The sequence below is a fragment of the Wolffia australiana genome, chromosome 15, assembly GCF_029677425.1.
Source record: "Wolffia australiana isolate 7733 chromosome 15, ASM2967742v1".
In the NCBI taxonomy this organism is placed as follows: Eukaryota; Viridiplantae; Streptophyta; class Magnoliopsida; order Alismatales; family Araceae; genus Wolffia; species Wolffia australiana.
The window spans coordinates 3,463,924-3,484,643 of record NC_135849.1 but is presented as its reverse complement, the minus strand read 5'-3'; the positions used below and the strand labels follow the sequence as shown (position 1 = coordinate 3,484,643).

The 20,720-nt window shown below is 49.3% G+C and overlaps 2 protein-coding genes across 3 annotated transcripts in view; one reads left to right on the top strand and one right to left on the bottom strand.

Annotated features, from left to right (window-relative positions):
• Positions 1–19,988, bottom strand: part of EDA25 (CCAAT-binding factor) — a 63,721-nt gene extending 43,733 nt beyond the window's left edge. Inside the window, exons 1-7 of one of the 2 annotated variants that reach the window (XM_078587781.1) lie at positions 19,300–19,988; positions 18,994–19,069; positions 17,924–18,043; positions 9,462–9,537; positions 9,294–9,362; positions 9,040–9,120; positions 95–166 (exon numbers count right to left, since the gene is read on the bottom strand). In XM_078587781.1, the coding sequence (XP_078443907.1) occupies positions 95–166; positions 9,040–9,120; positions 9,294–9,362; positions 9,462–9,537; positions 17,924–18,043; positions 18,994–19,069; positions 19,300–19,957 (1,152 nt within the window). In that variant the 5' untranslated portion in view covers positions 19,958–19,988. The remainder of the gene's footprint in view (positions 1–94; positions 167–9,039; positions 9,121–9,293; positions 9,363–9,461; positions 9,538–17,923; positions 18,044–18,993; positions 19,070–19,299) is intronic. The other variant, XM_078587780.1, reaches the window with a different exon arrangement.
• LOC144713302 (uncharacterized) lies at positions 10,456–12,424 on the top strand. Its single transcript, XM_078587880.1, has 2 exons — positions 10,456–11,605; positions 11,962–12,424. Exons 1-2 carry the CDS (start codon positions 10,594–10,596, stop codon positions 11,982–11,984), a joined length of 1,035 nt encoding a protein of 344 aa, XP_078444006.1. The 5' UTR covers positions 10,456–10,593; the 3' UTR covers positions 11,985–12,424.
• Positions 19,989–20,720: the final 732 nt, after the last annotated feature.

Sequence of the window (20,720 nt, the reverse complement as noted above, 5' to 3'; positions counted from 1 at the left end):
TACACCAGAGTGGCAGCTGAAACAAAGCTAAAATGTAGAAAAGGTATACACCAAAAATATAGGCAAATCATGGCTGTATGACAGTGGAACTTACCGCATGATACTTTGACCGCAATCCCATGTGAGGTCGAAATATGAAGGCATCAACCTCTTCAATGACAACAAGCTGCAAAGAAGAGATTAGGTTTGAAATTTTCAGATAATGAGCAACTTCAACAGTCTAGGATCTCAAATAACTTCTATCCATTCGAAAGTAAAAGATCATTAAGCAGGATAAGCTATTGAAGATTGTTTTTCAGGCCCCTGAGATACACTTGGATAACTGCTCGCATATTTCTTGGGAGAGTGCAAATGCCAGCATTCGCAAGTTCATGTTCCTATTGTTTATCAGTTTACTTATTGTCAAGCAACATGTAACTATTCAGTACAGCGTTAATACCCTTACAATATCTGATTAGACTAGATCCATCATAACAGATCCACTGACACCCAACCCAATGTAAACCAAGTGTAAATATTGGGAATTTAGAGGAATGAACAAGTAGGTTTTCTTTTTTTCCTTTTTCGAAGACATTAAGGAAGACAACCTAAAATCGGCAATCCTCCTGATGAGAGAAATAGAGTTGATAATTAAGTACATAAAAGGCCTAAAGTGTCACAACATTTGTGGCTGCGGTCCTTAAAACCATAAAGAGGCAATACTTGCCACTACTTGAACAACACCATCCAGTGATGTCTCCACGAAGATAACCTTCTTTCCCAGCAGTCATATTTTCCAGAAAACCGCAAATGGTCGACTATGCACAGCTTTCTCCCGAGTGCACCGGCCTGTATAGAATGCCAGGTCCCTTCTGAGGAGAGACCCACACCTGTGTTTGGCTGGTGAGCCCATACTGATCAGCAAATGGAGATTCGGAGAATAGATTGGCACAGTCTACTTCATGTCCTACGCACATAATACATTCCACCGAAGCTTCCCGGAGCCAGCTTTTCTGGACGACCTATTTCAGAGTCTTTGACAAAGGAGCAGCTAACCAAAAACCGTTCATTTAGAAGGGTTTTGTTTCCCCATGGCATGCCATACGTGGTTTGGTCCTTGGTTCTTCCTTTATGTTTCTGATTCTCAGCCTTGCGTAACCCCCCCAGACATAGAAGGATGTGTAGTTCCAACCCAACCCTCTGGTGTTCCTCTCAGTGGACATAGGTCTACTATGGACTGCAGCATACTTGTATAGTCCTCGAGCCTCTGGTTGAACAAGGTGTCCGCCATGCACCATCCCAGCAATTCCAACTGTGGCCTGAGGGGTCTGTGCAAGGGCAAACAGGCATTCTGCCCCTAGTGTGCCCAAGCCTACCAGTCCTCAGGCCAAAAGCAGAAGGCTGTCCAGACCTTGGCACAGAAGAAATCCAGGACTTAATGGAAAATCTGCCTAAGCCCCTACCATAACGTAGGCAACACTAGTGCCGGAGCCGCGTGCTTCTTCCAGTCCATGCTAGTTCCACACTGTAGAGACATATCCACCTCCAGACCTTGTCCTTAGATACCAGCGCCATTCCCCTCCCTTCCACTGACCTAGAACTTTTGCATAGCAATCTCCTCATCTTATATTCTAGACGTCGGCCAACCCCCACCAGAAATGCTGAAATTGAGAAGTAAAACATGGGGATAGCTGAGAGCACGTGCAGCAGCAACACCAAGTGCCCCCCTCTCGACAGCACTCTGATCTGCCATCCCTCTAACAACTGTTCCACCTTCTCTAGTACCTGCCACCAATCCGTGTTCTTGAGATGAACACTGTCAACAGCAGCACAGATATTGCATGGATACTGTCCTAATCGGTGTCCCCAAAGCCTTGGAACATAGGGCCTCACATTGCAATAACCTAAAGCCAACAAAGGCTCACATGACACGATTAAAATGAAGTCTTAAACAATCTCCAAACAGGTCCAGCAGAGTGGAAAGATTATTAGCAGAGGGATACCTGCTGGGGAGCTAGGGGTCTGAAATCCCATTGTGCTTATAGCAAGGGCATCTGCAGCCAAGACAAAAAGCACTGGTGCAAGTGTTCATTCTTGTCTGACCCCCCTTAGCAATTGAGAACATCCCTCTTCATGGGCCACATTCACCAGTATTGAAAAGAGGGGGATGTAATACATCTCTTAGCCCAACCCCACCATTCTCATGGAAAGCCTTGACATTGAAAAGATGCCCACAGTAAATCCCACTCAAGTCAGCCGTAAATTCTAGCAAATCCCACCATCAACATAAACCCCACAACCTTCTTTCTTTTACACGCTATCATAATCTCGGCTGCTACAACTAAGCCATCAACCAGTTATCTTCTTGGAAAAAAGTCAAATCTGTAAGGTCCTACTAGGTCGCCAATCACCACCTGGTTGGCCAAGATCTTGGAAGGTATAATCATCATATAAATATATTTAGAGTGATCGAGAACACTCTGTCAGCCAATCGCATTGTAACACGGAATATCGGATCACTTTAGCGGATCCAGGATAATGGGTCTTCCCATTATCCTGTCCATGTTGTACTGACACCTGGTATTGAAACCAGGTTTTACGGAAAATGAAAAAAGTCGTTGTGCTCTATTGTTCTGCTTTCTTGTTCAGGGTTCCTCTACCTCTCTCTTGTTCTTGAACGATATGGTATCAGATTGCATGGGAGTGTAACCTACAAAGAGGGGAGAAGAACTCCATAGGTGCTACCGCCCCTGTCCGTAGCCGTATCTTACATATTGTGATGAGCATGGAACAGTGCCGGCAAGCTAATGCTCAAAGAGCCGCATCTGGAGTTGCATCTAAAACCCCATATTGCAATCAACCAACAAAGTTTAGTATCATCAGTTATCTCGCTGGCGGTGCACGAGAAAGGACATGCAAAAGAACGTGCTGCGGGTTGTTGTCAAAGTGTGGTCGGGCTGTTGGACATACGTTCTCGGAGAAATGGAGGATGGATTGAAAACTGCTCTTCAACATGAGCAGCAAGGACAAGTGAGGACAGCATTGGTACATCAAGGCATCCCTGGGTCAATGAAGCATACTGGATTCAATCTCATACCATGGAGCAAGTATGTGGAGCTTATTCTTGAAGGACGAAGGCTGAACCATCATATCACAATGTGAAACCATCGGATCTAAAATATAGTGAGTGGAAGTTGGATAATGATCTAGTCAAAGCATCACTTCTAGGTAGTTTGAGAGGAGATTTGATCAAAAGTATCTCCTAGAAACAACAAAAAATGTTGGGGACCAAGTACACAAAATCTGCTAGAAGAAGACTAATTCCTGGCAGATTATAGAAAAGATTACCAAGGCACGGCCTCAGCAGGGAGATAAGAATGTTCAACAATACGTGAACAAGCTTGAGTGCCTACAGCGTAAAATTGACCCCTAAAGATCCGTCCTTGGCACAACATGCACATGTCAAAAGTATGGTGTGCAAGATCGCCTATATAAGTTCCTCGTGCAGCTACATGCTGAGTATGATTCCTCGCGGAATCAAATCCTCAATCAGGAGAAGGTTCCACGTCTGGAGAAGGCCATCCAGATCATTTTTGAAGGAAGTCATGGACACTGTACACCAGATGCAAGGAGAACGCAGTGACAGTGGAGGCGAGCACTGCTCCTGTAATCAAGACAGAAAATTTACCAGCACCCATGACCCATCGTGTGAGATGAATAACCAAAACTGCAGAGGTCCAAGCCTACTTCGCAGGCGCTGGAACCAGACACATGTCACAACTATACAAGAAAGGAGCGCCTCGTCAAAGCCAGGAGCTGGGATATACATGGTTAACCACCTCGTCAAAGCCAAACACATGTCACAACTACACAGGAGTCATTGCAATGAACCAGCCACAAGAGCAGATGATGGACCCCAAATCTCATTTCCTGATTTCCTCCGCTGGAAGGAAGTGCTGGACAAGACGAACTTAGTCAACAAACCCAGAAAATCTATGTCATGCATTAGTGAGTATATTGCTTCCTTCAACACATCTCATGTACACAAAATGTCAGAATGGGTCATTGACTCTGGGCCAACAGATCATATGATCGGTCTTATCCAAATTCGTTGAATACTCCAGGGGGAGAAATACTCCAAGTTACACTCATTGGTACAGGAATCAAAGGCCTCAGTCTTCTTAAACAAGTTCTTCATGTACCTAAATTGAAAGCTCATTTGATTTCTCCTCAGAAGTTGGTAAAATATGTGTGCCTTTCACTAACATTTGACTCCACTAGTGGTTTTATATGCATTACAAAGTTCAAACGAAGGATTAGAGCAATATAAAAACATGGACTGCTGAACGTGGATGATAGAGTGACCACTGCACTGATGGTAGGTGGGGAATAAGTAGGAGAAGACAGTGCTTCTATTGTAGAACAAGTCAAACTATTTCATCTTGTACGCCCCGATGTATGGGGACAGTGCCCGCGTGCTACCTTGTCTTTAAACAAGGCACGGAGGTTTATAATACTAGCGGATGACCGCAACAGGCAGGATGGCATGGAAATATCACCTCAAGAATAAGTCAGAAGTCACTGAGGTTGTTAAGCATTTTCTCTCACTGGGAAGACACAATTTGGCGTTCAAGTGAGGAAGTTCAAGTCAGACAATGCAAGAGATTATTTCTATTGAACATTGACGACCTACTTCCAATGCAGGGCATTATCCATGAATCATCATGCGTCAACACCCCACAGCAAAATGGTGTTACTGAGAGGAACATAAGACATAATATGGACACTGTTAGGGTTCTTTTCCTTTGTCAAGTTGTGCCGAAGTCTCTCTGGGGCGAAGCACTATTGACAGTTGTTAGTGATAGACTATCCCTCATGGGCTAATGGGCCCTATTCTATAAGCCCATTAGCCCTTTTATCCTCTCTCCCTCTTAAGGTACATATACCCTTACATGTACTCTGTTCAAGTTATGTCATTATCTTCTTCTTCTCTTCCCCAACATGGTATCAGAGCTCCAGACCTCCTTCCCTAGGGTTTGACATCGCCCACCTATAGCCGCCGTGCACGCACAGCAGCCGCAGCCCGCAGCCGCCGCGCACGCATAGCAGCCGCAGCCGCAGCACTGCCGTAGCATCACCGTAACAGCACCATGCCGTTCACCGAGACCGACTTCCTGGAGAAGCCACTGTCCTACAAGGTGGCTCATCCGCTTCCGTCGGTCCCCGAGACGACACTCTTACGGGGCCTGAATCTACTCCCGTGGATGCGCTTCGTCGAGACCACCTTGAAGGCACGCCAGCTCTTCAAGCATTGCACTGAAGACCCCCTTACCATCGACCACCCACATTATGCAGCGTGGGACGTTGAGGACCAGTTCATCCTCGGCTGGATGTATACGTACACCCTGGCTCCAGATTTCCGCGACCGTCTTCCGCATCAGAAAACGGTGAAAGGCTTCTGGGATCAGGTGCGCTCCTTCTGTGGCCGGGAAAGCGACTGGTGGCGTCTTTATTCCCTTGCAAGTCAGGCCAGCAATCTCCGTCAGGGGTCGTTGACGATCTCTGAATATGCACTTGCCCACAAGAAGATGTGGGATGAAGTGGATTACTACCTACCGCTCGACGATCCGACGTCCAAGACGTTCCAGAATGTGCTTCTTCTGCGGATCATAGGCTTCCTCAGCGGCCTGAACTGCGAGTATGATGACGTACGTCGTCGTGCCTTGCACCGCAAGGAAGGTCCTCCTGCCCTCGAGGAGTTGGTGAAGGAGCTTCAAGAAGAGGAAAGCCACTTCCTCCTCCATGGGACTCCCTCCTCCGGCCCCTGGGTGAGTCGACCGCACTACTTTCTGCCCTCTCTTCAGGCGGCAAGGCACCGTCGATCCTCCCTACGCCCACCTCCGCCGCTCCTCCAGCTGGGACGACGATTTGCTCGTATTGCGGCAAACCGGGCCACGGGAAGAACAAGTGCAAGAAGCGCCTGAATGACTGGCGAAAGAAGAAAGAGGCCGCAGAAGGCAAGGCCATGGTGGCCCATTCTGATTCCTCCTCCGCCAGCCCCTCTGCAGTGACCATGGACCAGCTTCAGGCAGATTTGGCCCGCCTCCGTGACCAGATGGCTGCCCTGCAGAATCCGTCCACGGCCTACTTCGGCGGCTTTGGTGCGTCTTCCCCTCCTTCATCTTCAGATGCATGGTACTGTGGCCATACGGCCTTCCACTCACCTGTCGTCTCCGATACGACGTGGGTCCTTGATTCGGGGGCTACCGAACACATGACCCCGAGCAATGCCCGGTTTGTATCATATGAGCGGCATCGTGGTGGCCGCACTGTCCTCACGGCCGGGGGTGGACGTCTCCGTGTGGCCGGAATCGGGGCAGTCTATGTGGACGGCCTCGGTGTGGTCCACAACGTTCTCCATGTCCCTGACCTGCGGGCCGTGCTTATGTCTCCGCAGCGCTTAGTTGATGCTATCTCCTGCTCCTTCCACCTACAACCTGACGGCATGTTTCTGTCTGACAAGGTGGGCCGGACTACACCGATTAGGCGGGAGAACGGACTGCTGATGCTGGACGATGGAGGCCGCTCCCAGTGCTTCATGGTGCACCGGACTCTTCTCTCGGTGGCTGAGCAGCGTCGGGGACGCCTTCTGATGGAGCATCTATGGACTGCGGAAGTCCCTCTATGGACTCAAGCAGTCCCCGCGCATGTGGTTTGGGAGGTTCTCCTCTGTTCTGAAGACCGAAGGGTACACTCAGAGCAATGGAGATGCCTCTCTCTTCTTCCGTCACCGCCCAACCGGTGTCTCCATTCTTGCCGTGTACGTCGACGACATCCTTTTGTTGGGGAAGAGAAGAAGAAGATAATGACATAACTTGAACAGAGTACATGTAAGGGTATATGTACCCTAAGAGGGAGAGAGGATAATAGGGCTAATGGGCTTATAGAATAGGGCCCATTAGCCCATGAGGGATAGTCAATCACTAACACCCCCCCGCAAGCGAAGTATGGATATCTTCCATACCGAGCATGGAGACAGCACGTTGAAGAAGAGGGCGGGAGAGTCCCTTGGTAAGGATGTCCGCTGCCTGGTCGGCGGATGCAACAAAGTCCAGGTCAAAGATCCCTTCGTCAACTCGCTCCTTGAAGAAGTAGCGGTTGCGCTCCATGTGCTTGATGCGGCCCTGTTGTCCAGGGTTCTTGGCCAACGCGATCGTCGACTTGTTGTCGCAGAAGAAGGGAATCGGGCTAGCATACTCCACGCGAAGATCGTGAAGGATGCCGTAGATCCACTGGCCCTCAGAGGCCCCATCGGCGAGTGCGCGGTACTCAGCTTCGGCGCTAGAGCGGGAGACTTTGTCCTGCTTGCTACTTTTCCAGCTGACGAGACTGCCAAAAACAAATGTGCAGTAGCCCGTGGTAGACTGATGATCCACAACGGAGCCGGCAAAGTCAGCATCAGTGTAGACTTTCACTGTCTGGTCAGTGCTGCGAGGGAAGAGCAAGGACCCGGTGGGCGGCCTGATGGTGAATCTCCCGTGGGGAGTGCATAAACTGACTGAGCAGGTTGACGGCGAAGGCGATGTCGGGCCGAGTGTGCGTCAAGTAGAGGAGCTTCCCCACCAGCTGCTGATACCGGTGGGAACTCGTCAGCGGCGAATCGTCCCCTTTGCCCAACTTCACGTTGGGATCAATGGGAGTGCTCACCGGCGCACAATCGGTCATCCCTGTCAGTGCCAGTAAGTCGACGGCGTATTTCTGTTGCGAGACGAAGATCCCACGGGGGGAGTAGGCTACCTCAAGACCAAGGAAGTAGCGAAGAAGGCCTAGGGCCTTGATCTCAAACTCCTTAGCCAAGGCAGTGCTGAGGCGGACAGCTTCGGCAGCATCAGATCCCGTGATAAGGATGTCGTCGACGTACACGGCAAGAATGGAGACACCGGTCGGGCGGTGACGGAAGAAGAGAGAGGCATCTTCATTGCTCTGAGTGTACCCTTCGGTCTTCAGAACAGAGGAGAACCTCCCAAACCACATGCGCGGGGACTGCTTGAGTCCATAGAGGGACTTCCACATGCGTCGGGGACGCCTTCAAGTTGTGCCGAAGTCTCTCTGGGGCGAAGCACTATTGACAGTGGTGCACTTGATCTCCCTCTTCCTCTTCGTCTTCCTCTTCAGCTGCCACCATCTGTCCTGTGAAGGGTAGACAAAAGGGAGTACTTAAAAACCTAATCTTGAATCTTGATTCACCTGGTTAAGTCACATATGTCCACTGTGAGAAATAGGCAACTCTAGTCACTTATACCATGCGACCTCCCATACATATCCTTAACAAATGAAGGAAAGATATGTGGACCACTTAGCACGTGGCCCACTAACGCAAACTATACAAAGAAAGTACAAGAAAGAGAGACCATATGGGGTCCACAAGTGAACACAAACTAATAATCAATGATAAAGTTGATAAGGTCCTTCCCACGACTCATCACTCAAAAAGGGTGCTAAGAAACAACCAACCACATGCATCTTACTCACATGTGGATCATTCAAACAAATGCCCTTACTGGCCATTATTGAGCTTATAAAAGAGCCGGCGAAACTTTTAAACAATCAAAAATTGGTTACCCATCGCGGATGGAGCTGAGAGATATTCTCTTTAAGAAGGAGAATCAACAATCCGGTGCTCCCCCTTGTTTCTTCACCTCCCATCCCTCAAACTTCTCCCATTCCCAATCCTCCCCAACCCCATCCTTGAATGCAACCTTGTCCTTGATTACTTTTCCCCGAATTAAAACTGAGAGAGATTGTATCTTCTTGTTGATTTCTGGAACTATCTTAACTGTTAGAGGCTCAATCGAGTCATCATATTCAGAGCCATTACAAAAGCACAAACGTGATCAACATAAAATGAAGGGCTGGCTCCATCAATTCAATGAAACTATTACTGGCTTTACCACAACATTGTTGGCATCTAGATACAGCAAAAGTAAGATAATAAAAACTGATGAATTTTTACACGGGCAGGTGCAGCTCGACAGAACATGGTTGACACAGTGGCATTACCTTCATATTCGGGTGCTCAGATAAAAGGCATGTAAGATAATACCCTGCAGAAGATGCAGCCTTTCGAACTGGATCTCCCAGCTGCATTTGAAATGTAGGCATAATCATAATGAGATTCAGCGATCCTGGATCAATTATAAGACGATGTCTCCACGAAAGGTAGCAATAAAAATAACTCATACTTTTGTATCCCAGAACATAGATAATCCTATCAAAAAAGGAACAAAATGAGGCTAAATGCAGAGACGACTCACTTTGTTAACAAGAGCAAAGAGCAGTTTGCGTTCTTGCTCCATTTTGCTTCTCAGTAGACCATACAGCAGCTGCATAAATGTAACATAAAAGCGACTTCAAGCCATTGGGACTAAAACAGAGAAAGTCTAGAAATGCAAAAAATACTTCAATCGCACTAAAAGGGATACCTTGATAGCCAGATCCTTTAAACTTGGAAGCATGTCCTTAGAAGCTTCTTCAAGTACAGCAACAAATTTCTCATAACTAAAGCCACAAGAGATTTTAAGGCGTCAAAATTATAAAAATGAAGATTTGAATGTATATAATCATCCAGACAAGAGTTCAACTTTGATTGACAACATAAGTAATTGTGTGGATAGATGGAAAAGACCTGTGTTAGTTAAGTGCTTATCCTCCTATTGGGCCCTATTCTATAAGCCCTTTAGGAGCTCTTATTTCCTCTCTCTCATAGGGTATAAATACCCCAATGTAAGCCACTTACTCTCTTATGTCAATCTATTCTCTCATTTCTCAACCTCCATCGACCCTTCTTCTCCTCCAAACCCTCTAGGGTTTGTCATGGTATCAGAGCCCTAGGGCTCCTGATCTTCCCTCTCCTCTCTAGGGTTTGACATCACCCTTTAGGGTTTGAGATCCCCTTGATCTCACCCTCCCTCCCTCCTTCCTCATTTCTAGGGTTTCTCCTTTGAAACCCTAGAAAGGCTGTTCTCTGCAGCCTTCTTGGTTTGATCTCTAGGGTTTGATCTCACGTTCTCACCTGAGGACTTCCGCGCAGCAGCCTCCTCGCAGCCAGCACAGCCGCGCGACCAGCCGCCGCGCACAGCCAGCCACCGCGCGACCAGCCAGCAGCGCAGCAGCCAGCCGCCGCGCGACCAGCCAGCCGCACAGCAGCAAGCCGCGCAGCAGCCAGCCGCCGCGCGACCAGCCAGCCGTACAGCAGCAAGCCGCCGCGCAGCCCGCTCAGCCGCGCAGCCAGCCGCGCAGCCCGCAGCGCAGTTAGCCGCACAGCCAGCCGCGCAGCCCGCAGCGCAGTCAGCCGCGCAGCCAGCCGCACAGCCAGCCGCACAGCCAGCCGCACAGCCAGCCGCGCAGCCAGCCGCACAGCCAGCTGCGCAGCCAGCTGCACAGCCAGTCGCGCAGCCAGCCGAGCAGTCAGCCGTGCAGCCAGCCTCACAGCCAGCCGCGCAGCCAGCCGCACAGCAAGCCGCAGCCAGTCAGTTGCTGTGAAGGTCCTCGCACTCCGCTCCGTCCGCTGCAGCCGCCGCCGCCGCCCCCCAGTTTTTTTTTCTTGAGGAAACCATGCCTTACACAGAGACCGACTTTGCGGAGAAGCCGCTCTCCTACAAGATCACTCATCCGTTGCCTCTGGTCCCGGAATCAACTCTTCTCCGCGGCCCGAATCTTCTGCAGTGGTCTCGCTTCATCGAGACCACCCTCAAATCCCGTCAACTGTACAAGCACTGCACCGAGGATCCCTTGACCGCCGATCACCCTCACTATGCGGCTTGGGACGCCGAGGAGCAGTTCATTCTTGGGTGGCTGTCCACGTTCACATTGGCCCCCGATTTCCGCGACCGCTTTCCCCATCAGAAAACGGTCAAAGGGTTTTGGGACCAAGCCACGAAATTTTGCGGGCGGGAGAATGATTGGTGGCGCATCTACGCCCTCGCTGCTCAAGCTTCCAACCTGAAACAGGGCTCTCTGTCGATCTCCGATTATGCTCTCGCACACAAGAAGGCGTGGGATGAAGTGGACCACTACCTGCCAACGGACGACCCCAAGTGCAAGACCTATCAGAACATGCTTATCCTGCGCATCATGGGGTTTCTCAACGGCCTAAACCGGGAATATGAGGCCATTCGTCGTCGGGCCCTGCACAACAAAGATGGCCCTCCGGATCTCGAGACGTTGGTTCAGGAGCTCCAGGAGGAAGAGAGTCATCTCCTTCTCCATGGGACTCCCACCTCCGACCCGGCTGAGTCCTCTGCTCTTCTGGCAGCACCTGCTGCCGCTGCTGGGCAGTCCTCGGCCCTCTTACCGACTCCGGCAGCCGCTGCCCGCCCTGCAAAAACACCCGTCTGCACCTATTGCGGGAAGCCGGGCCACTGGAAGAACAAGTGCACTAAACGTCTCAACGACTGGCGAAAGAAGAAAGAGGCGGATAGCAAGGCCATGTTGGCCCAATCTGAATCTTCCCCGGCCCCGAGCACGTCTACCACGGCTCTGGACAGCATCCAAGCCGAGCTTGCCCGGCTCCGTGATCAGGTGGCAGCCATGCAGCCTTCTTCGACCGCCTACTTCGGCACATTTGGTGCGTCTTCCTCCCCTGCCGACACTTGGTATTGCGGCCATACGGCGTTTCACTCGCCGGTCGTATCGGACACGACTTGGGTGCTTGACTCGGGGGCCACTGAGCACATGACCCCCCTCAACACTTGGTTCGTCTCCTACGTCCGGCATAGTGGTGCACGTACTGTTCTCACGGCCGGGGGTGGACGACTACGTGTGGCTGGAATCGGGGCAGTCTATGTGGACGGCCTTGGTGTGGTCCGCAACGTCCTCCACGTTCCCGACCTGCGGGCTGTACTTCTGTCACCACAACGCCTTGTTGATGCCGTCCAGTGCTCATTTCATCTCCAACCTGACGGCATGTTTCTGTCTGACAAGGTCGGCCGGACTACACGGATTAGGCGGGAGAACGGGCTGCTGTTGCTGGATGATGGGGGACGGTCGCAGTGCTTCGCGGTGCACCGGACACTTCGGACGGGGGCCGAGCAGCGGTGGGGACGACTCCTGATGACGCACCAGCGGCTGGGCCACCCGCCTTTTGCGACTCTTCAGCGTCTTTCCCCTGAATTATGTTCTGGCTTGGACCTTAAGACCTTGGTGTGTGACGCTTGTCAGTTGGCGAAGCATCGCCGTTCTTCCTTCACTCCGTCCTCGGCTCACACATCTGTCCCGCTGTTCCGGGTGCATAGCGACGTGTGGGGACCTGCCCCGAAACCTAGCTTGAAAGGTCATCGGTACTTCCTTCTACTTGTGGACGAGGCAACTCGCTATACGTGGGTCTACCTCCTCACCGCGAAGTCGGAAGTTGCGCAGAATGTCCGTCATTTTTGTGCGATGGTGGCGACGCAGTTTGGTCGGGGCATCCAGCGGTTTCGCTCGGATAATGCCCGCGACTTCTTCAACAACGACCTCGACACCTTCTTCGCCGACCGGGGGATCCTCCACGAATCTTCATGCCCTGCCACCCCGGAGCAGAACGGACTAGCCGAACGCCGCATCGGCTATGTCACCTCGACGGCCCGGATGCTCCTTATCGACGCCAAGGCCTCGTGGCCGTATTGGGGCGATGCCGTTCTGACGAGCACCCATCTCGTCAATCGCATTCCCACCCAGCTGTTGGCGTTCTCTAGCCCCCTGGACCGGATGAGCGCGGCCTTCCCCGACGCGTGCCGGCGGACGGGACTCTTGCCACGGATATTCGGCTGCACGGCATATGTCCACGACACGTCTCCGGGCCGGACAAAGCTTGACGCTCGTGCTGTTGGGTACTCCTCTCTTCAGAAGGGGTATCGGTGCTACCATCCGCCATCTCGGCGATACTTCATCTCGGCAACTGTCACCTTTGCCGAGCATGAACCCTATTTTGGGGCCCACTCTTCCTCATCCCGCCTCCCGTTGGATGAGGCTCCTCGCTCCCCACTTGGGGCCTGTTCCTCTCTTGGAGCCCACCGCTCCGCATCTTCTTCCTCCTTCCATGATCCCTCTCCTTTGATTCTTCTCCGTCGGTGACCCCGAGGGGCCTTTGGACGTGCTGTCCTCCCCATCTTCGCTTCCCGCCATCCGGCATGCTCCTCCTCTTCCTCCTTCCTCCGATCAGTCCCCTCTCGAGTCATCCTCCTCGCTTCCCGTTGCGCCTCCTCCCCTTGATGATCCTTTCCTTCCCTCCCATGACGAGTCTTCTTCCCCTGCTCCGTCATCTGATTCTCCCGTGGAGGTTTCTCGTCCTCCCCCCGAGGACTCCCCCTCCCCCACTGCTTCCGCTCATCTTCCGTTGGCCGAGCCATCCTCAACCTCTCTCGACGATGACGACCAGTTGGGATGGCCCATTGCCCTCCGGAAAGGGGTTCGTCAGTGCACTCAGACGCCCCGTTATCCTCTTTCGCATTTTCTTTCCTTCGACCGGCTGTTTCTTGCTCGCATCGAGTCGGATCCCATCCCTCGCCGCTTAGCCAATGCTATCGCTTCTCCTAATTGGAAAGCGGCGATGGACGAGGAGATGCAGTCTCTACTCCGAAACCGCACTTGGAACATCGTCCCCCTCCCTCTTGGCAAGCGGGCGGTGGATTGCAAGTGGGTCCACACCAAGAAGCATCATGCGGATGGCACCCTTGAGCGCTACAAGTCTCGACTTGTGGCTCGCGGGTTCACCCAGTCTTACGGAGTGGACTACTTCGAGACGTTCTCACCTGTGGCGAAGATGGAGACCGTTCGCCTCCTCCTCGCCCTCGCGGCTCACTTCCGGTGGGCTATCCGACAGTTCGACGTCAAGAATGCCTTCTTGCATGGCGACTTGACGGAGGAGGTGTACATGCAGCAGCCGCCGGGTTACTCTCTCGGCCCCCCTGGCCACGTCTGCCGACTGCGGAAGTCCCATTATGGACTAAAGCAGTCTCCGCGCATGTGGTTCGGCCGGTTCTCCGCTATTCTGAAAGCCGAAGGGTACACTCAGAGCAACGGAGATGCCACTTTGTTCTTCCGCCACCGTCCGACCGGGATCTCCATCCTTGCTGTGTACGTCGACGACATCCTCATCACGGGATCAGATGCTGCTGAAGCCGTTCGTCTTAGCACCACCCTGGCCAAGGAATTTGAGATCAAGGCCCTTGGCCTTCTCCGATATTTCCTCGGCCTTGAGGTGGCGTACTCCTCACGGGGCCTCTTTGTTTCACAGCAGAAGTACGCCGTCGACTTGCTGACTTTGACAGGAATGACCGGGTGTGCGCCAGTGAGCACTCCTATCGACCCCAACGTCAAGTTGGGCAAGGGCGAGGACTCTCCTTTGACGAATGCTCACTGCTATCAGCAGTTGGTGGGCAAACTCCTCTACCTGACTCACACTCGGCCCGACATTGCCTTCGCGGTCAACCTGCTCAGTCAGTTCATGCACTCACCGAGGGAGATCCACAGTCAAGCCGCCCACCGGGTACTTTCGTATCTCCAGGGCTGGCCGGGCAAGGGACTCCTCTTCCCTCCTAGCTCGGACAAGGCGGGGAAGGTGTACACCGATGCCGGTTTTGCTGGCTCCGTTGTGGATTGTCGGTCTACCACGGGGTACTGCACGTTCATTCTTGGCAGCCTCGTCAGCTGGAAAAGTAGCAAGCAGGACAAGGTGTCCCGCTCCAGTGCCGAGGCCGAATTTCGTGCTCTTGCTGATGGGGCAGCCGAGGGACAGTGGATCCACAACATCCTCGCCGATCTTCGCGTGAAGTATGTGGGACCAATCCACTTCTTCTGTGACAACAAATCCACTATCGCCTTGGCCAAGAACCCCGGACAGCAAGGGCGCATCAAGCACATGGAGCGCAACCGCTATTTCTTCAAGGAACGTATGGACGAGGGCCTCTTCGACCTCGAATACGTCTCCTCTGCTGACCAGGCAGCGGATGTCCTCACCAAGGGACTGCCCCGGCCGCTGCTTCAACGTGCTGTATCCAAGCTCAATATGGACGACATCCATACTTCGCTTGCGGGGGGGTGTTAGTTAAGTGCTTATCCTCCTATTGGGCCCTATTCTATAAGCCCTTTAGGAGCTCTTATTTCCTCTCTCTCATAGGGTATAAATACCCCAATGTAAGCCACTTACTCTCTTATGTCAATCTATTCTCTCATTTCTCAACCTCCATCGACCCTTCTTCTCCTCCAAACCCTCTAGGGTTTGTCAACCTGAGCTTTCACTATTCGTAAACATAATTCTCTAGCAAGAGGAAGAAGGAAATAATAGGCTCTTTCTCTTTCTTCGGGACACACTAGTGAGGCCCCCCATCTGTTTGGGTTAATGTAGCAGCAGCCGTGCACCCAACATCTACACCACCAGCGTGGCTGCCAAGCGTAGGCCTGGGGAGTCCACCTTGGCTGTGTTGTGCATGGTGGCAGGGCCCCATCTAGGTGCGCTTTGGCGGCTTCCCACACAGACCGGCCAGCTTGTTACGTGCGCTCTTGAAGGCAGTGACAGCAAACATCACGCCACACATGCGCTCTTGAAGGCAGGTCTGCACATGTGCCCGGATCGCTCCTGCTACAGTGGACACGCCACAACTAACAATGAACCTACGCGTGCCGTTCACGCACCCTCTGTGCACCATTGGACGGCGACACCTGCCGTACTCTTTGGTGACGATTTATGCAGAGTCAATACCAGTCTTTGTGCAAAGCATTGGCTAACCAGGGGTGGCACCGACGCAGGGAAGGAGAATTCATGCTCATTACCACAGCTTCTGGATCCTGCACATAGTGTGTCACATCCGAAGTAAGCATTGAGGCATATCCTTTGCCAAAGTACCACAAGCGTGCAGTGTGGAATCAACATTCCAGTCGTGGGTGGGTGAGATGATCCAGTGGGTTAGGCGTGGTGCCTACCCGCCATTGTTGATGTATCAGCCAAGTGTCAGATTACCAAGGTTGCGCAGCCTACTTAGTAAATTCTCTTGGCAATATAGCACATTGTGTTCTCTCTCAAGGGGCAGACCCCACTACTCAACTCTAATATATTCGAAGACTTCAGTTGCGATTGCAAACGCTGCTTGACTTTGTGACTAAGATCAAGGCCAGCGTGCTGCTAAATTATGAATTCGTCCACCCCCAAGTTTGGTTGTGTGTCAACACTTTGCAGTACTTGTGTCTTTGTGCTTCACATGTTATGCTTCTACTTCATTGCTTTTTTAAAGTTAAATCTAAAGATTGAAAGTTCATGCCCAAAAAAATATGAAGAAACCTGTAAAGTTAGCTGCTGATTAAGGATCATCCGGTGTTTTCATTTCTCTGTTCTTTGTGAATGCTAATGGGGTTATCAACCAGAGAATGAAAAAAGCTTCGGGACATGAAAAAGGGCAGAAACGGCCATTCTTCCATCACATCTACCTATGCATCAATTTTCTACATTTAAAATTTTAATCACGGAATAAGATGATAGATAATTTTAATTTTCCAGAACATGTAGAGTGCATAAATAATAAATAATCAATGAAAATCTTTCCAAGGGCTCTCCTTACATTAGGAATCTGTTTTTAAAAAACTACTGAGGAATCGATGAAAGAGGGAATGGAAAATTCAAAACACAGAATAAGTTGTGGTCCGATATGTCTGAAGGAAAAATGGGTTTGAGTCAAAAGACATATTAGGACCTCAACAAAGAATCCCCATAGAATATTTTTTTTAAGAAATAATCCCCATAGGATACTTTTTTTAAGAAATAATCCCCATAGAATACTGATATACTAATGATGCAAGGGTTCCGTTGGTTATGAGTCTGAATAAACCCTCAAGGATATATAACCGACAGATGACACGCAAAAAAGGAGTGCCTTATCAACGTCAACAAACTTCATGCGGCTCAACACTTTATACACCAAGGAGAAACGATATGAAAATCTCTGAACAAACATCACATGCCGCAGTTAAGTAACAAAGAAAAGTCTAATACTTTTAGATTGTAGGGTTAAAATGTCTTTCCCTAGATTCTCAAAGGGTTTTGTGTAAGAGTGTAAAACTCTATTTCCCTATTTAAGGCAGATAGAACATGAATGACATTGAGCAATTCCACTTGTTTTTCTAGGTTTTTCATTCCCCCGCTCCCAGGGCGGTGGAATTCCTCCCGCCACCCTGCCTCTTATTCTCTCTTCCGTTCAGCCAAGAGTCGACACATACATGCTAAGGTTCTTCTAGGAAGAAGAAAAGTCATAAGAGAAGAGGGCTAAAGCAGAGAGTAGAAGAGGAGAGATCTCACATGGAGGGCTAAAATTACCTGTAAACGGACTTCAAAGGTTCCAAATACTACCTAGTCGAAGACCCTGCTACACCGTGTCTCTTAACAAAATTGTACTCAAATTCCTAGGTCATACTAATCATCTCCAAGCCTAACCCCTCAGCATTCTTCGGTTCTCCTTACTGACTTCACTTTTTCACGCCCAAACAAGACGGAAATATTGAGTAACATCACTAGAGCATCACATTGATTACTAGGTCACTTGACATCTTGACAAAGGAATATTGAGCTTATATTGCCTTTCGAATTAGAAGAGCAGAGGGCTCGACAATGCCCCAAGGGATCTGTTTTCATGATTACAGGGAAGCAAAGTATGAGTTATTCCCAACTTTCTCAAAGATTTCTACGTTGATTGTGATACAATATAAAATGTAAGTTGCAGATAAAGGAATATCGTTCTGCATTAGTTCCTGAAGGGGGCTTAATGTTTTTAGCAAAAAAACCGAACAGGACTATTAGAAATTGGTACAACAGAAGATTAGCGAATTTGTACCATGAATCATGGCCATGAATATTTAGGCATTTCGACAATAAAACGGAATAAAATAGTTCATCTAGACAATTAAGAAGGAGGAATACCGATGTTTCAAGCATTCTTCCCAGTGCCAGAAGAGTAATAAAGAATGACCGTCAGCTGATTCAGGTAACTTATCAACCTGACGTTGCAAAAGGCACTTTAATTTGCGGTCGGGCAAAAGCCTGTCGCACCAGCACAAGGAAAAGTTAATACCATGGCAAAAGTTCCCAATTAGTACACAGAGTAAAGCAGGAGCCACCAATAATTACCAAATAATTCAAGATTTTTAAGAAAGGGAACATTGAGTGCAACCTGTCATCAAAGTTACAGGAATATTGATGGTCAATATCAATTGACCACAGCCTTACTGGAATCAATATGAATTCAATTTGCGGTCTGGTAATGGTGTTCACGCAAATCAATATCACTTTAATTTGCAGTTGGCCTTGAGACGTCAAAACCTTACTTTGCTTAAAAGGTTTTTAATTCTGAGCCCACAGAAAAGATTAGTTCAGCCCTTGAATCCACAAAAGTGGGTGCCTTGATTCTCAGGCACAAAGCACTATTTCGTAATAAGAGCACTTTAAAAGAAGAAAACCTTTCAGATGAAAGAAACTAAAAGAAGTAATTCCTTTTGGACAACGTATTTTATGAAAAAGAGGGATATTTTTACAGATATGAAAAAAACAAAAAAAAATTTCTTGACTCTTTGGTTCCTTCTCAAAGAAATACCTGGTTCCGTCGTTCAACAAGACCAATGCCAAAAAAAGACAAAGTTTGAATTCATGAATTGACAAGAAGAAAATATAAAAAGACATAGGCCAAGTAAACTGCCAACTCATTGGAGAAGATGTTTTACATTTTAAGTAGCGTCATCAAAATATATGAGTTTAACCACAAGGAACATTAATGTGTAAGTTTCGTCAACTTACACAACACCATCACAATTCTAACACCTGCATTGATAATCCCACTATTCACGTCACAACTGAAAGCAAACGAAGGAAGCACCAAAAAGTTGAAGCTACAACAAAACGCAAAAATAATAATCTACGCAATGAGGTAACATTCCCCACGTGCAGTAAATTTCAACCTACTTTACGAAATAATAAACAAACATCCCATCACTGACCTGGTTCTGAACAACTCAGCCAAATGGTCAAATCCTTTAAAAGCATAGCGTTTACCCACCTTCGCATTAACCAATCCTGCAAAACATATTCAATTAATTAGACAGAGATTGACCACTACACATGAATTTTTAAAACAAAATGTTAACTATTCATTCGACACAAATTTTTAAATCAAGAAGCCTGCCTTTACAGTCCACAATTCAAGCTTACCCCACTGCTTGAAAGTAAATAAAGAAATTGTCAACGTTTCCAGAAACTGGCGTCAGAAAAAAATGGCCAGATGAAGCAATTCAACAGGAACTCACCAAGAAGAATGTCAAGAGACTTAAGATTCGCGACAGGATTGTCACCCACCAGCGTTGCCAGAGCAGCAACCTTATCATTAGTCGTGCCCGACTTGGCCGCAGTCCGAACAAGATTCCATTCGCCCTGCCTTGTCCTAGCTTCATAATCCTCGGCATACTGCATCATCAATCTCCGGGCAAGCTCCTTCTTCGACTCCACAACCCGCTTAACCTCATCCAAACCCATCGAAGATTTCGCCGTCAAGTTCACTTCTTTACCCAATCTCGCCTCCAATTCACTCGATTCCTCGTACCAAGATCCCAACGGCGAGGTCGCCATCATCAAAGCCAGCTTTTTCCCCTTGACAAGCATCTTCGAGTCTCCGTCGAACAAATCAATGCGATCAAGAGGGTTGTTTTTGGGCTTGACGGGCATGTCTCCGCCGGTTTTGTTGGGCCTTGGCGCTACGCTAATCGGCTGTTTGGGGTCTGGTTTTGGAGGAATCATTGCGCCGGTCTTGCGGAAATCGGAGTCGTCGAAGCCAGAGGAGGGAATGGAAGACGAGAGGCCTATGGAGGAGGCGAAGGAGGCGACCTCGGAGAGCAGCCCGTCCATGTCCGCCGGCTTCGCCGACGATTTCTTCTTCTTCCCCGACTTCGCCATGGCTGCAGTAGCCATGGGGTTTAGGGTTTTGAGAGTGTTCAAGCTTGGACAATATATCTACAGGAAGTCGATTTAAAACTAAAATACAATAATAACCTGTTAGCCCTCTCATTAATCACTAATTAAATGCAAATATAAGTTTTATTTGAGTTTATTCCTCAATTCAAATCCATTCACTTTACATGTAAGCCATGTTTTCTGAGATCTCAAATTGCAATTCAAAAGCATTCCAAAATTGGTATACAATAACCTCCTAGCCCTATCATCAGTCACTGAGAAAATGGAAATAAAAGCTTATTTATTTGTGGGTTAACAGCACGGTACATCCCAAACCATGTCCAAAGTCTGTGAGTTAACCTTAGCTTTTTTTTGGCAGGTATATCCCAAACTCACTAAGTCGTCTGCGATATATCGCGGTAATGACGCGGAGTCCATCGTGGCTGCCAGGTGGATCTCCGGCCAGATTTTTACCTGGCAGAACCCACCTGGCCGCCACGTTGGATTCCACGTCATCACCGTGATATGTCTACCTGCCAAGAGAGCGAGAGAGAGAGAGAGAGAGTTCTAGAGAGAAGGAGAGAGAGAGGTTTTCTAGAGAGAGAAAGAGAGGTGTTCTAGAGAGAGACGTTGTTCTCTAGAACACCTCTCTTTCTCGCTCTAGAACGCCTCTCTTTCTCTCTAGAACCTCTCTCTCTTTCTAGCACGCCTCTCTCTCCCTCTCTCTCTCTAGAATGCCTCTCTCTCTTATCACAAAATCCTTGACAGGTTCTAGAGAGAG